The 17,631-nt window shown below is 40.5% G+C and overlaps 1 protein-coding gene across 3 annotated transcripts; it reads right to left on the bottom strand.

Moving 5' to 3' along the window:
• Positions 1–881: 881 nt before the first annotated feature.
• plpp1a (phospholipid phosphatase 1a) lies at positions 882–17,343 on the bottom strand. Of its 3 annotated transcripts, XR_013963490.1 has the most exons (7): positions 16,786–17,341; positions 13,927–14,081; positions 6,525–6,805; positions 2,701–2,758; positions 1,992–2,168; positions 1,689–1,878; positions 882–1,610 (listed from the first exon to the last, which is right to left on the bottom strand). XR_013963490.1 is itself a non-coding variant. In XM_080756684.1 (6 exons), exons 1-6 carry the CDS (start codon positions 16,841–16,843, stop codon positions 1,762–1,764), a joined length of 843 nt encoding a protein of 280 aa, XP_080612810.1. In that variant the 5' UTR covers positions 16,844–17,343; the 3' UTR covers positions 882–1,761. The 3 variants fall into 3 exon arrangements, 2 of the variants coding, with proteins under 2 accessions (XP_080612810.1, XP_080612809.1); XM_080756684.1 differs by lacking the exon at positions 13,927–14,081 and adding an exon at positions 9,626–9,777 and having other exon boundaries at positions 882–1,878; positions 16,786–17,343; XM_080756683.1 differs by having other exon boundaries at positions 882–1,878.
• Positions 17,344–17,631: the final 288 nt, after the last annotated feature.

The raw sequence follows: 17,631 nt of genomic DNA, 5'->3' as shown, positions 1-17,631 counted from the left end.
TATTTTGACTTCGCAAACCAATACAATTTAAGACTTTGTACTCATGGCTTTATTTTTTTATTTTTGGTTTTATTCAAAAACCTGGACATCAATCAACAAGACATATGTACATATCTGTAACACGCTTTCAATAAAAAAAAAGAAAAAGTCTATAATTTTTACTTACAGATTATACAAAAGTATTTTATCAGTTTGCTTATCTTACATTTATATTTATATTAATTCTGAGACACACGGGTAGCTGTACTAGCAGCAGTTAGCAGTACAGCGAAGGCAACATGGGACTCAAAACTGTCGATCTAGTTTCCAGCTTTGACCAAAACACGAGGCAAGTCACATTGATTTGTGTACAAGGTTGGATTCTGATTGCAGTGATGTTTTATTTCAAGGTCAGCATCTCCTGATGGACACTAGTAAGACTGCCCTCTCTATGAAATCATAGCCATATGAATTATTTCCTTATTGTTTAATATGCTTCCCTACTCATGAAGGGGAAGGGGGAATTATTCATATGATTTGCCATTGTTTGAAAACAAGTTGACTCCATACCTTGGTTTCATTTTGGTTTTGTGAAGAGGTGTTTGGTGTAAATAAATGTATCAATTCAATGGGTTATCACTTATTGCATGGATACGGCTAATTGAAATGGCCATTTATGATTTAACCGAAGTGCATCTTGTGCTAGAATTTCCCCCATAATGCAGTAGTGGGAAACATGGGTGTCGGAGGGGGTGAGCAGATGACTGACGACGAGGCACCAGTCGTTTCAACGGTTCTGGCAGGAGCTTTTAAGGGTAAGAGACCCAAGTCCCAATTTAGAGTTCAGTCAGATGCTGACAACACTCTTCAGAAAAGAGGAGAAACACACACACACACAGATCTGTTGTGTTATGAAATCTTCATACTGTGCAGATTATTTTCATACCCTGTGATGAAAAATGTTGCACAATGCAGCTTTAACACTGGACCCAACCAACAAACATTATTTGCAGTCAGACAAAATAAAAAACTCAAATACATTAAAATCATAGTGGTGTAATTAAGATTGAGTCTAGATCAGCAATTGATGTGGAGTTGCTGACTCCAATAAAAGAAAAGCACAAAGCAGGGTTACATTCACAGGTTTCCCTCGCCAGCAGTGGTTTAAACCTTTAGTGTGCGCATGCATTAAAGTCTTCCCACTGGCTCAGCAGGTACATGCTAATATGGTTCCTGTCCGTCCAAATCCTTCATCCCCGATATAACTGTCAGCCACTTCTGTTGAGCTTGAAGGCTTGATTAAGCCCCATTCATACTTAATCACATGACTGTGTCGCAAGCGCAAATAGCCAACCTACAAGCACACATCTCGTTGCGGATGTTACATGTTGTGAGCTTGTAGCTCTGCTATTTCCGGAATATGATTATATTGTGTGACGGAGCATAAATTAGGCATTTAGGCGCTTATGTCATCGTCACTTTACTCCTGGTAAGATGTTTTTTTTGTCTGTTCCTTTGCAGCCACTTAAATCTAATTGAATCTGGTGAGCAGCAGCCAGAATGTTAATGCAATCTGGCTCCCCCTCCCCCTTTTGTTTAGTTTTTTGTAAATAAAGATGCACATTCATACTCTAGCTCACCGTATGTGGATTTAAACCAAGGACAATGAAGCACTACAACAGACATACTCCATCAGCAATGCTCTATACTGTATGTCCATGCAGAGTACATGAGAATAAATGAGGGCTAGAGAGTGTTTGATCTCTGTTTCCGTGTGGCTTTTTAGTTGGGGCTGTCAAAGTTTGCGTTTGTAGCGGACTCCTGAAGGGTTGTATGGGGGATGTCAGATTCCTTCTGTGGCTCCACTCTGTTTTTGAAGAAGTCGGATACGCAAAACACCTGTAGAGAGACAAAGAATAGTGTGTCATTGTTAATGATTTTTCTCTGAATGTTCACCCTCAGAATAGGGATGCAAGGGTTCAATTGGTTAGTAGTTCAGCAGGCCTACTTACCACCAGAATGGCCATAAGAGCGCCCTGTAGTAGTCCGGTCAGCACATCGCTCCAGTGGTGCTTATAATCGGACACCCTGGACAGTCCTGTGTACACCGACGCAGCGATCAGGAAAAACTGAAGAGTAGGTCGCAAGAGCCTGGCCCATTCAACCTGGAGTCTGGCCTGAAGGTACAGCTGAGAGAGAAACATGGTAACGGTTAATAAAAACTAATCTATTCTGCAAATATATAAAAAAATATATATATATTTGTAAAATAATTGGTCTGCCCAGACTCCCAGCACAGAGATGCCATGTCCTCGTATAGTTTGTTTGAAACGCCTTCCTCAGCGTTTCAAACAAACGTGTTTGAAAAGCTGAGGAAGGCCTGCGTGCTCAAACTCAAACTGTTTTTTTTTATATATATATTTTTTATCCCACAATTTTGTAACTCATTTTCACCCCTGTGTCAATTATCTAATGTGATCCTGGGCTCTACACACCCTCCGCCAACCTAGTCCCCATATATGGGGACATCAAACTGGGGTGAGCACTGGCATACAATAGCTCTCATATATTTTACATTTGACCTCACCTAGCAGTTATTAATCTATGAGCTGGATAATAGTCATTTGTTTTTCCTTTTTACCTCTTGGCTTTAAACAGTATCTGCCAGAAAATGCAAATTGATTTAATAACTATGAATCATAGGTTTCTTATGATACTTACAGCCAAGAACAGCATGCAGTACATGGAGAACGAGGAGTGTCCAGAGTAGAAGGATAGCCTAGAACAAGATCAAAAGGTATATGTTTTAAGGCTCTGTAGTGACATAACCACTTAAACCCATTGTTGAGTAGCAGATCCACACGCTCACAATTTGAGTTTGTAGATCTGCTAGTTTTGAATTTGAATCCTGAAAAGTAACAGTTTTGGAGGTTTCCACCCGGCAGAGATGATATTACAGACCCATCTTAGCTGATCATATGTGTATATATATATGTGTATATATATATATATATTTTTTTTTTAATTACAACACATGCAGTAAAGGGAGCTGATAGGCCTGCTTTATCAATTATCGTGTAACAGCTTATTGTGTAACATTTTGAATCATGTCCTGTCATATAATTCTTACTATGAGGTATTGTGTAACTAAAGTCTTAGTCAAGGGTGACAACTTGACCATCTTTGACAACTGGACGCCAATGCGTGTCACACTCACCCTCTGTTAACCTATGGATTTGCTCCACGATTTACCTGTCATAATTACATCTGTCAATCATTATAAAAAACATTGCAATTTCCTGATTTGTTAGAAAGGAGGACATCTTTTTGGACTTTGGGTCTTATCTTGAAGAAAAATCTAATCCACCAGGAGCCTAGACCAATTAATGGAACTGAAAGATAATAATTCATTACAGCTATTATTCCATTGTTCTACAAAAACACCACAAAGACTTCCTGACAGGCCTTTAAAAAAGGAAACGCATAGACGGCAATGGCAAGCGCCAATGAAGATGTGCGTACTGTGTGAAAGGACCATAACCTATTCATGAACACCCACGCACCCCTCCCCACACACACACACACCCTTATGCACCCTGACACCTTATGCACTCTGACACACCCATATCCAGGCTATGGGGTCCATGGAAGAGTTAGTGTGTTTATGTCTCTGAATAATGCAGTGGGGTGTAGACTAGTTACTTCCTGTTTATTTAAGAAGCAGTGTGCAGCGCTGTCTATGTATAGACTAGTGACAGGACTAGGCTGGTTACTCCCATAAACACACACGCACGCGTGCACACACACGCAAGTGTGCGCGCGCACACACACACAGGGGTTGGGCCGTTGGGGTATAATATTACAGTACACATTGATGCAGTAAGGCACCATTCCACTGTGGGGGGTGCCTGGCACAGATTGTTTAGGCATTCATGTTGGGTTTGGGTTTCACATTGCTATCTTCTTCATTCATCAAGAGATGTACAGAATCCGGACAGCACTAAGGTCTAGGAACCTGCACCACCATAACCTCCTATCGTTAGTCGTCGTCATCATTCGAGTACCCTCGAGATCTGCGACACAAGCTGCTTCCGCTGGTCTTGTTCCTCTTGTATCGTTAGTACAGCTATCAACAAGTTGTGACTAAATACTCACTTCTACCTTCTTGGCCATTAGTTGTTGGCAAGAGAAGCCTAGGCCCAGGTTGAGAAACACTGCTCTATACAAATACTGCAGTGGTAAGAAAAGTATTTGTGTCAGACAGATATATAGCCTCTAGGGCTTTAGGGCCAAACTATGTCATCTTTCCATTACTGCCTAGCTTCATGCTAAAAGTTACAGTACACACTGTAATGTATAATAGATTATATAGACAAAACAATAGATCATCTGCTCTTTGCTGTCTTGACTCACATGAGAGAGAGTTGCGAGTGTGCGTGAGAGCGAGGGTCACATGTGTGGGAGGGTATGCCGTTTGAATGTGTGTAAATAATAATATACCATATTCATTATGTATATTATATTTTGAAGTGTGATGTAATCACTGTCAAATTAGTGTAATCTTTATTCATTTATTTGTTGTGAAATGAGCCAGTGAAATAGGCTCTATAAACATCATGCTTCTCCCTGTCCCCTTTTCCAGCATCCTGGACCCTATCATGTCAACTCGACTTGACAACTTGTGCTTTAAACTTTCCTCTTCCTTTCCTTTTTTGTGATTATTTCATGACAAAACTGCACCAATGCAGTCCGGAACAAACTGGGTAGTGTGAGACTTTTGGGGACAAAAGATGCAATTACTGGGGGCGAGAGACAAAACGTAACTACCGGTAGTTACTTTTGTCAGGGAGTAATATGTAAAGTAATAATATTACTTTAAAAGTAACAATAATTCATATTTTACAATGCACTGGGTATGCAGTAGATGCAATATTCATGTTTAGTGTTGGTGGAGAGACACCAGTCAGACCCAAGAGACCACAGTAGCACAACCCAATGATGACACAACACCAGCCAGACCTCTAAACCATCTCTGTGGTAGCGGATTTGATCTGCAGGCCTAACAAAGTATACAAAAGTATGTAGGTAGTAGGTATACATACAAGCAGCAGACCCAGTAAGTCTGGGCTACACGTAAGCAGCAGACCCAATAAGTCTGGGCTATGACATGGCACCCTACAGACTTGGTGCACCAATATGTGCGTGTGTGTGGTCAATGAAACTGTCTCAGGTTGTATCAGCAAGTGAAACCACATTACCACTCAGTGTTCTACCACAGTTGATCTCAACATATCGCGGTCCCCGGATGATGTTTGGTGCTCCCCAGATGACAGTAAAGTGACAATTTAAGGACTTTTAATACTACCTAAAAAAGAAAGAGATTCAATTACATGAAATAATATAATAAATACTGGTAGGTAAGTAGCTGATCAACTATTTACCAAGCCAACTCATCTCCTACAATTCCAATAATTGTTAGGACAGGAAGCACCATCTTGTGAGGTTCGCCCATTATTACTTTCAACTTTGACGTCACGTTCTCTTTCTTGTATTGTTTTATGGAGTAGGGTGGATGATGGTCTAATTAAGACTCGGAGCTGGGTGTGACCGACTACTGCCTACACACCTGTGTGCGTCGATGCACACAGGATAAATTAGTCATCCCCACACACACTACACGCATACTTTACTTAGGTCGAAAGAGACAAAGTTTGATGTAATGCTAAACTTTTTCAGACCGTGAACCCCCAAGATAAGCATATCTTAACTGAGAACCCCCCTTTTCTTACTTTCTTTGTTGCTTTCTTTCGTTTTAGGTATTAAAGCGATCTTAAAAGTCCTTAAACTGTCACTTCACTGTCATCTCATCTGGGAACCCCCCTGGGGGTCCCGAGCCGCATGTTGAGAACCACTGATGTGCATAACATTCTCTTCTGACCTCTGTACCTTTTCTTCCATGAAGAGCTCACATTACAGTCAGACGATCCAGACTGGAGCATGTTACCTTACACTCTCTCCTCTCTCGCAGCCTTTATTTATTTTATGATTAGCAGACACGGTTAGACCAGAGTATAATAGTATACTATACGGTAGCCATACTTCAACATAACATGAACCAAGAGTCCTCACCGAATATAAAATTAATTAGTATTAGACCCCTAGATTTTCTTCTCAGTATGTTAGTAATAGTATACTTTGATGAGGTATCCCGGTTCCACCAGAAGGTGTTTCGGTGCCAGTCTCACAAGCTTGGTTGTGGACTGTGCAACAGCTCAAACATACACAGGTTGGTCTGATCAGTGATGTGTCCATGCAGGCCAGGGTGTAGAAGTACATCTGCACCAGATCACACTGGAACAACACGGTCTATATACAGTACATTCTAGCCCCAACTACTGTATGTGTAGGTTTTCCAAACCTTGTAGATTGTCTATTTGCCGAATGTTCGCCCTCCAGAATAGAGGAGGGTTCATGTGGTTATAACTCTATGAAAAGAAAGTGCATACCTGCATACAAATGTACATCACAGAGAACCAGAAACATACCTGCCCTCATTGACCATCCTGATGTTTCCGGTGCAAGTAAAGTTTTCGATGTACCCTGCCGAACAGTTGATTAGGTTCCAGTCCGGTTTGCAAACATCCAGGAAATGCGGCCTGAGCCGGCCAATAGAATACTTGGCTATGTCAGTGAGCGACTGGCTCATTGCAGCGCCAAACAGGAAAGTACCAACAGCTTTGTAAACACATGCCACATAGCTGTTGGTGATAGACGACTTGGATTTGATGCGCTTTAGGTAAACTGAAAGACACTCCCCAAAGATCATCTGTAGGTAAGGGAGATACGGATACAGAGGTATAGGTTAGTTAACAAATATTGGACAGTATGAAGAGCAAAGAAATTATTGGGCAAGTACTCTTCGTTGCTGTGTGGGGAAACCTTGTATGTAAAATAATTAACAAAAAGGAATGGAAAAAAGAACCTGTGTTCCAATATAGTTATTATTTAGTCACAAATTAATCTCTTAAAGACAGTCTTAACCACTTTCTTACAAGCTTGTATATCCGCTATGTTTGTTAATTTATGTAAAAAACATAATGAACTATGTAGATACAAGGGTTCCTGGCCAACAGCGACGACTTGCAACCACAGTTTAACTTTTTGTTTGCTCGCAGTACAACAAAGCATGAAGTATGAAATATCAAAATATAAATCTAATAGAAATTTAACATAATTGATGACAGTAGGTAATGTCAACATAGTCTCTGCAAATACATATATATATTTTGTGTTCTTGTTTTATGTTCTAAATATCCACAAAGTTGGTACTTTCTTACATTGTTTCTGAAATCATATACTGTAACTGATAATGGTAATTATTGTCAATGGGTAATGGGGTATGACTATGAATTAACTTATGTGGAAAAGGAACAACTAGAAGGAACAAACTATGTGACATATTACATTTTAGAGGAGTGCCCACCTGAACAATATTAATCTTCACCTGTAATCTTTTATTACACTTTTATTACCCTGCTAGTGTAAATACTCCTGAACTGACAACATGAATAGATGGTCATAGGATGATGTCCACTTAAATTACAAAATTAAAAACGGAAAGGGGGAAAAAATAGGTATTTTTCAAAGCAGATCCAGTTCAAGCTGAAACATTACCTACTTTACATACAGTATTTGTGTGTGCGCTCATGCACGCGCATGTATATGAAACTCATTAGAAAACGTTACTGTTTCCAAGTCCTTGAGGACATTGATTACTAAATGTTTGTTTTGCAACATTTCTAATGCAATCAGTCTGGAGGGCTCACTCTATCCACTAGGAGTTGATGACACACTCCTGGCATTGCCTTCATCAAATCTACTAAATCTACTGACTCAAAAGTTTGTCTAAATTTGACAAATAACTGCTCAACCACAGGGTGGATAATTGATAGTTGTACGACACAAATGTATTCAGAAGTTTCCGTTTGAGGTACATTTGCGTCATACAATTTGCAACAGAGAAGTTGTTGAAGGAGATGAATTATACATTAATTATGGATGGCTGTAGGTGAGTGGAAGCCAAGGCCGTCTGGTAATCAGAAGGTCACCAGTTCGGCAACCCCTGTACGTCCAGTCTATGTGTCCAAGTGTACCTGAGCAAGAGACATAATCCATAACTGCTCCTCTGGCGCTGTATTTACCCATTAAGACCTGGCAGATTAAAAAAAAAAAATCTTCTAAATCCTAACAGTTCTCTGAAAAACATGTTACTATATCAGTGGTGCCCAAAGTGATATGTATTTGGTCGCGGACCCCTATCACAAATGTTTACGATTTTTCAAAAATAGAAAATCTACAAGCTCATAGCGTAGCACGAAATGACGAGCTATGAGCTTGTAAATCTGCTATTTTTAATATCCAATATATATCGCTAAAATCTAAAATGACACAGATGCTTTTCCGGTTATTATTTTATTAATGGCACTTCCCTGCCGCTTCCTAGTCTCACAAGCCAGAAAACTATTCCACAACTGTCGAATGCTTTATAATTACTCCCCCTGAAAGCCGTACAAAGGAAGTTGTCATCGTTTGTCGATTCCATTCACGAAGATATATTTTAAAATATATAAGCAGCAACCTAGATCATTATGCTTCGACTACTTTTGATTAACCATAGTACAAGTTTATGCGACTAAATGGAAGTGGGGGTGAGGCGGTCATCTAACTGTTTCAGCAATTCCAATGTACTGTAACAGACTGCATGATGTAGGTGTTACAGAAGCATTTGTCTCCAACAGTCTTTAGTCTTGAGACTACATTGCTCCTAGTAGTTAGGATGACTACTAACCCCTACATCAAAAGGGGACTAAATTATTATAATTATAATAATTACACATGCTCTGTTTTCTATTCATAAAGTTAAAACGTGACATTGAAAAAGCCGCTTGGATTGTTGATAATGAACACTGTGCTTTGGCACGTCATCCTGCAATGTTATGAGTAACGTGTGGCTTGAGTGTCTACGTGCATCTACGTGTTCATTCTTCTCTTTGGTTATTATCTAGGCCTATGGTACTAGACATCATTTGGAATCCAGGATTAACATCAAGAGAACTCTTTCTGAATAAGTACAGACATAGGGACGTTCTATTGTGTACTACTGTGTTTGCTTAGACACAAATGTTGGTTCAGACCCAGAGGACTCTGACCACTTTCTAAGCAAGAGGTTATTTACTTTTGTTTTTGCAAGAGGATCCACAAATGGCTTCTTAGCAACACAGATTGTCACCAGGTCAAAAGATTGACAAAGGAAGGGAATGACATAAATGGAGAATAAAACAGTGGTTCTCAACGTGGGGTCCTTGGCGAGTTAGGGGTCTGTAACCCCGATACTGAACAAATGGGGTCCATTTGGTTCAATTTGTACAGCCCCTGAGTCAAAATAAGGAGGATTGGGGTCCCAGAGATAAGAAACTATGCAATGGGGATCCGTGTCCTAAATGGATATCAAACTGGTGTTCCTTCTGATTATAAAGGTTGAGAGTCACTGGAATGAAAGCCAAAGATAAATGAAATAGGAGCCAATAAAAAGGGGGGGGACAGAGGTGTATATTATATTATCACAAAACAAAACAGATGCACTTACAGTGAGCACTGTGACTGGAATCATAATGCCCCCTAACAACTGATAGGAAATGGTGTCATCTTTAAGGGGGTACTTGATCGAATCATCGCTACAGAAAAAGCCCCGGACGAAAGGTTTGTGTCGCACTGTGAGTATTGCAAACGGGAGTCCGGCTAACAGGGAAGCAACGAGAGAAACACAAAGAAAATACAGGTTATGATAAGATCACGAACATGACGCAACACCGCTGTTTGTGAAGACATGATGGAGGAAGAACCTGAGACGCCAAAAGACAAAGACCAACGTCAGAGATTTAGTAAAGCTGCCATCCAACCACTTTTTTCATTGTCCACGTTTTTATTTTGACCAATGTGTACTTTATGGTAGAGTGTGTTAATACAAAGTTTCCATCAAGGAATAATTAGTGTGCTGGAGCTTTTTCTTCCAATACAATGTAATTAAGACAATACAGTGGTTGTAGGTCTACCTGCTCTTCTACTGAGAAATGTATAGTGTTGGATAGGACCACTACTGGTTGACAAGTGGTATTGTGTGAAGCTCAGAATGTAATTCATCCTCTGCCCAAACGGGGCAAGTTGCCGCTCGTTCGAGGGATCCAGGTTCAGATCCTGGATTGGACATGAAAGTTGCGGATTGCAGCTTTAAAACATGCATGGGTCAGCTAGACTTAGAGAAATACCCAGGAAACAGGAAGGTTGCAGGCAGGCGGGTCCTTCCTGACTTCCAGGAACAGGAGGAATGAGAGGTTAATATCAGTACGGTTAGTGATAGCATGACAACACACATTTAGACATTGGCCAGAAGTGGGTGTTATAGCTTATAGAAAGCCCAAAATCCCAAACTCACATACAGGCAGACACAAAATATATAGTGTTTTATACATATCCCAAAATACACCTTTGGGCTCTTCAGAGTTTCCACTTGGATGAGGTTGTACAGTAGCAGTGTGGTGAACAACAACCAAATAAAGGGAATATAACTAGCTCAAACACTAGTATACCGGTACACACTTGTGCACAGTACATACATAGTCTGGATTTTCGGTGGTGAGGTGAAATCATTGTTAAACATTTGCATTACTTAATTGACAAGAAGTCTGCACAATTAGATAATGTTAAAGTGATTAAATTTAGTTATTTTGATCAACGTCTGTTATCTCTCCTATCGTACCACATCAATACAGCATGGAATTGTGGCTAAATCTTATAAATGGTTGTAGGTGGCTCAAATGCCGAAAAAAGAATGGGCCATGATATGAAAAGGGTTGAAAAGCACATAAATACTGCAGCATGTTGTCCTGTATGGAGGAGTTTATGGAGGACGGTGTGGTTCTAGGCTGTGTTTCAGCTGCACAGGGGGCTTTACCTGTACTTGTGTGTCTGATACGCTCTCGTGTTACACACTCACTTTATCTGCTCTTTAACAGACTGACCACTACTTTCTCTATCTTCATCTCTCTCCCACAGAGTTTACTGTGTGTGACCATTGCTCTTCCCTTTGGCAAACTGACAGACTTTAATCTTTAACTCATTGAGCCCCGAGGGAAGATTCTACAAAATGCCTTCTAAAAATCAGTAGTAATCATTCTTTCAAGATTCTTTTCCAATGAATGTACAAGCTCGCAGCGCAACATGAAGTGATGCGGTGTGAGCTTGTACGTCTGCTATTTTTGAATATCCCACGCAAAAAATAAAAAAATAAACAGCTGCTTTTCCGGTTTTAATCGATTAAAACACCCTGGCATCCCTATTTTGAGCATGTCTTTATAAATGTTATATGCCGTAACCTAAGAGTGGTTAAAGTAACTTTAAATATTCAAAATATTTATGTTTTGTGTATGTTTGAACCAATGTAACACATAAATACAAACAATTGCACTTCCTGTTTTCTCATCAAACCATGTATCTACAGCTGTGGTTTGCTATCATACATTGTGTAACTATGGCAACCAGGCAGGCAGGCTAGGGCAATTCTCTAGCAAGTGATGCAAAGTGACGTCCTCCCTCTTAACTTTATACTGTCTCAAATCCATAACAGTGGAGCTACCAGATGATGTGAGAATCATAATATCTAACTTTTAGTCAAATAGGAGCCCCCAAAATGCACATTATTTGCCAAAGATATCCTATACTAGGGTCTGTGGAAAACCTGGATAACCTGGATAGAGCTTTAACCCTGCACAGCAACCCTGACACAAGGGATTAAACTGCACACACACTGGCTGAACTCTTGTATACTTATTAGGCAGTAGACAATAGCCAGAAACAGACACGCACGCACACACGATAATACCATGAGTGCCAGCAGCACTTTCTGTCCCAGTTATTAACCAAACGGATCCTGAATTCCAGCTGTTTTTGCACAAAGCAGGATGGAGGCGGTAGAACTTGCTGCTCAATTCAGTTCAGTTCAACAAGTAATTGACAAATTAACATTTTGTTAATTTCATTCCCAATGTATTTTCAATCAGTGGAACGATATATATATATTTTTTAAATAATGATCATATCACCTTTATATCCACTAATAAGGCAATAGTTGCTTTGAGTCTGTATGAGAGATCAATGCGCCAATCAAGCTACTTAACCACAGTGGCTGATATAATGAGCAAAACATCCACACTCTCGAAAAGGTTTATTAAACTTTTTTGTTTGTGTGCGGATGTTCCTTTAATGTTCATAATGTTAACAATCTCTTCAGCGCGCCATAGCCTTTGAAGTATTTGTGATATTACACCCATTTATTATGGCCATAGAGTTAGGATTATGGCCAGTAAACTTTGGTACTTCCTCATTTGGTTGGTCTTCATGAATAAATCAACCAGTGCCGTGGTTAGAGAATAGGATTGGAAGGTCATCGGTTGGTCTCCCCATGTCCTCCCAGCATGTGTCCAAGACTCCAAGTGTCCCTGAGCTAGGCATTTAACCCGTAAAGACCCATGGCCATTCTACAAAACCATAACTGTGGGTCCGACCAACCTGATACCTGGCACTGCACTCCCTGCGGGGGTGTGGAACGCGTGTGTCGAATGTGAAGTCAGTGGGTCAAACGGTTCTCGAGTTACGTGCATTACAACCATACACACACACACACACGCACGCACGCAGACAGACAGAGACATGGCGCATTTATAGTAGGATATTTCTCTGTGTGTGTAATAAAATTTAGACGATATGTGTAATACTTGCTGTGTTGGCATATGTTCTCTGCACCTGCGACTTGACGGATCCTCACCCACCACCCCAAGTTTAAAATCACAACAAATCCTAACAATTTTCTGAAAAACATGGTGCTATATCAGTGGTGCTCAAGAAGGACCCCCAAAATTATATTGGGGGTCATCCCCATCTGAACATATTTTGTTCCAGGGACCCCTAGAAGCAAAGATTTGAGTAAGAAAAATAGCTTTAAGAATATATTATATTCAAAGATTTGCACAGGATGTCACGTTTAAATAAGAAAATTTCACATCTCGTGACTTTCCTGCCACACTGTGAGCTTGTATATCTGTTATTTTTGAATAGCCAAAGAATAAAATAATGCTTAAGGTGGTTCTAAAGTAACACAGATGCTTTCCCATGGGTTAACCACTAACTGCTTCCTGGACTGAACGGGATTTGTAAATGCAGAGGACAAATTCTAATCTACAAGTGAATGTGCAAATCCACTGCAGCCAATACCGCAACAACAACTAAAGAGGGTACAATTACTGGTATTTATCATTCATTCCATCCGCGTTTTGTTTCAATCCAAAATGCAGAACATCGCTGTACTGTTCGTCCCCGCAAGGCCCCATTAACTGGGCGAAATGGAGTTAAACCAGAGAGTGGTCTCACTCTCTGTTATTGATCTATGGCTATGATCCAACGTTTGTGGAGCCAGCTAAATTGGATGACGACGAGTAGGCCTATTAGCAAAAAAGAAAATGGACAGATGGATGCATTATTTGTTTTTAAGTGGACATCTTCCTTTGCACATCTATGCATTTTTGTACATAACCCAAAAAACATCTTGGTGGAACACCTCAGCAACCATGTCATCTGTAGACTGTGTCATTTATCACACCATGACAGAGCAGGACATTATTAGACATCTCTGGCTAGAACGGGGACAGCTGACCCGTTGTAACGACCATTATGCAGCTGTTGGTTGGTGAAGATAGCAGCCAGCTGTCTCCTTTCTGGTCAGAACATTTAATATGATGATTTGAGGAATGTTGACGTTTCTGCCAGCTCTGTGAGCTCTTTGTGCGGCAAACAAATGTGAACTGTCGTCGAACTCCTACACTCTTGTCTACTTACGCAGCTAATGGGCAGGGTGAAGCCCACAGTGTAAAGCACTGTGGAGGTGACTGTGCTGTGGTGGAAAGGGTACTTGATGCTGTCATCGTTACAGTAAAACCCGCTCTGGTAGGGGCGGATCTTACCCAGGTTAAACGCCGCCAGAGGCAGACCCCCTGTGGAGGGAGAGGTCACGACGGATTAAAGGCGGGAGTCAATAGGTGGGGGGGAGGCGGAGGGGTCACAGGTCAAAACAACAAAGCACAGAATAAACAGCTTCCCAAAGGACTGGAGTAACATGCTTCAGTTCTGTCTCATGTTGTAGAATATTTCAAGTAACACACAAATGTAAATACTACAGTAGACCAAAATGAGAGAAACATCAATGCTTTCCCCCCATGCAGCCAGGTCAATGGTGAGCCTTAACGCAGAACATCGCTGAGGGAAGCTGTTGTTGCTTTGCACTATCATCTATGTATGACATCATTATCTATTTGTGACACAGCAACATCAGAGTAAGGATTTCACACGGTGAAATCCTTAGTGTTCTGTTCATTTAATCCAGAGAGTGTGCAAAGGTCCTGTGTCGGGTCCTGAGAGAATATACATTGAAAGGTCCTTCACTGCATGGGTGGAAGGGTGCAGAGTGCTGTGGTCTTTAGGTACCGCCTATAGAAAAACATCATAAAGATAGCAAATCACGCTAAGTGGTTTTGACAGTCCAAAGTCTGAGCGTAATGCTTCTGTCTTATGCCTGGTTGGCTTGCCTCATTTACCCCTTTGTTATCACTACATGCAAAGCATGACGGGAAAGGATCGCAGCAGTTCGTTCATGTGCTGGTGTGAAACTCCTAGCAGGACATCAACAATGAACATGAAGACATGCACTTCCATCAGGAAACGGTGCATGTTCATAGAAAATAGGAACAAAACCAAAGACAATGAAAGACATGCACACAGTACACGCACCATACAGCATCAATATGGGGTACAGTATAGCTAAGGTTGGCAGAACAGAAGCATGGCTCTTGAGAGGAAACTGACTATAATGAATGGTGTTCTGAACGTAGGTCTACTTCATCATCAGTCATCTGAACAGCATTGTGAGATGGCCAATAGTTATTATTAACTTATTATTATTAACAGGCTGTACAAATTGAACCACATGGACCCTTACGTGTCCATTTGGTTCCATTCGTACAGTCTCAGAGTTAAATTAACCCTCGGGATTGTAAGAGTATAGTACTAGTAGTCTAGTGTGGTGAAGACAGCTGTAGCTTCATGAGTCATAGTCTCCATCATACATAATACGATTAAAACAATCTCAGACTAAAACCCTGGAGACAATGAATGCCTGTGTGTCGTCGAATACAACTGGAAATAGACGGGATGATTATAAAAGCAAGGGATGCATTTAAAATACAATAATTCACATGTTGAAATCATATATGCAAAGCGTCTGAAACGGTCCCGAGCTGTCAAAGCTATGACATGTAGACCTACCAGCTGTGTAATTACACTGAACTTCTTGCTAACCTAACCTTAGCTATACATAAAGTACATATCTTGATAATAACTAAACGATAAGTGTTTATGACTGCTGACGCCAAACAGAGATGTTTTCAGACTAATTAATAGGCATGTAGTTACATGAATCGTAGTTACATGAGTCATGTGGGCTGGGTTGAGTGACAGTGCAGGTTTATGGTTTTCAAAACATTGCCTACAGTTCTGTGAATATATGGTGACAGTTGGTAACAGTTCAGGTCCACTATTGTGCTCCGAGCTTGCCTAATATTTGTCACATTTAGCCCAAAATTTTCATTTTCAGATGACATAAGAAACTAATATAGGATCGCTCCTTGAAATACATCACTATTGATCATTTATCGTTTATCATTGCAGTGCTCAAAATAAACACTACAAAACAATTAAAACATTGTAAATGTAGTTGTTTCTAGAGGTTCTAGTATAATAATTTGACATTCCGTTACTATGTCCAATGTGATGTAGCTTATACTAGTAGACAAAATAATTATTTTATAGCTAAACAATTACTGTGATATGTATGAATATCAGAAGGCAGTCTTCTGGTTCATATCAGCTATCATCAGTGTTTTAGTATCCTAGCAGTATAACTAGTATAACTAGTTATAGACTACTGCCAGCAGTTATACAAATGTAGTATCCCAACACAATAGTGTTGTAACACAATACTTTATTTGAGTTGTTGTTTACTTACTACTATTTTATCCCAGTATTTATATAGCATACCATTTATCATTAATGTAGGCTATATTTAATATTTATTTACTTTAACACAAGTTACATTTAGACTACTTATCTCTAGGCTATTATATTATCTAGGGCTAAAGGAAAAAGAGGGGGTGAAAAGCTATTTATTTCTTTTTCAAGTTGTATTGAACAAATTGTATTTCATGTAAAACATCAGGTCAATTAGGACCAAAGCAGCAGCAGCACGCCTCAAATTAGATATGCACAGGACAGTCAGACTTGGACTATTGGTTTCTATTAGACTCCAATATAGCTCATTGGCCAATACATATTGTAGGCTAATTGTACAGAAACCTGTTGACCATAAAGTATCATAGGCATAACAAAAGTTGCAATTATAAATAAGGCATACATCATCATGGGCTGTTTTTTATGACATAACATCATCAGTCACAAATAAAAAATATGCAGTGCAAAGCGTACACAAAGCAGCCCAGAACGTTTTGCATTCAATATTTACATATTGATAATCCATGGCCTGGCTGTAGAGTCCACCACTCCCTTCACGTGACCGCACATAATAATGTCAATGCAATGACAGCTGGCTGGAGAAGGCTCTCTCAAGAAGCATTTCAATATACATACCTAGAATTAGACATGCCAGGTCCAGAAGAATAAACGGGATCCCTTTCGCATCGAACATGTTTGCTGTGTTTCCTCAGTCTCTTGTCCTCTCTATATATTCGATTCCGCTCCCCTCTATAATAATAATAAATAATAATAATCCAATAATAAGGTGCTCCTCCTTTTACGACGTCGCATGCGCCAAAGACCGAAAAATACAGAATAACAGGCTATTGTTTGAAAAAGACAACAGCGGTGTCCTCTTCATAAAGAGGAGGTCTATCCTTAAACAATAACGATTAAGCGCGTATAGAATAAAACACCTTATTGACAACAATGACACGCTGAAAACACGGAGCGGAGGGCGATGATGACTCGACCGGAGATCTAATCATGATCGCCGCAGAAAAACAGGCCCCTTCTGGCGGAGGAGGAGGATCGAGCATTTGGGATCCGCGGACCCCCGGAGTGCTGCTGGTCTGGTGGTCTCAGCAGAACAAGAAGAAGTGTCCCTCTCCAGGCTTCGACCACCAGCTTTCATGGTCGATCATGCCCTTATTTAGCTCCTCCCAAGTAGCCTACTTTACTTTCACCGACGATGACGAGTTAAAAGGGTGATTGGTTGGTTGCGCGCCCAGCGCCGCGCACCGCAAAGATAGACGATCTACAAGCTCACGCCCCATCGCTTGACGCGTTGTGAGCTTGTTGTAGATCGGTTCTTTTTTTGCCGGCGCCGCGTAACCGTGAGCAAACTCCTATGGCTAACTCCCCTTCTGTCCAGTATACCTACTCAGATCCGGTCTTGTTCAACCACAATACACTACACTAGAGCCATCTAATATGGCCCCGCTATGGCTCATTGGCTCT

The sequence above is a fragment of the Protomyctophum bolini genome (genome assembly GCF_963924005.1).
Source record: "Protomyctophum bolini genome assembly, chromosome: 22".
NCBI classification, from domain to species: domain Eukaryota; kingdom Metazoa; phylum Chordata; class Actinopteri; order Myctophiformes; family Myctophidae; genus Protomyctophum; species Protomyctophum bolini.
The sequence above is the reverse complement of the archived record's forward strand: the minus strand, read 5'-3'. Positions and strand labels throughout refer to the sequence as shown.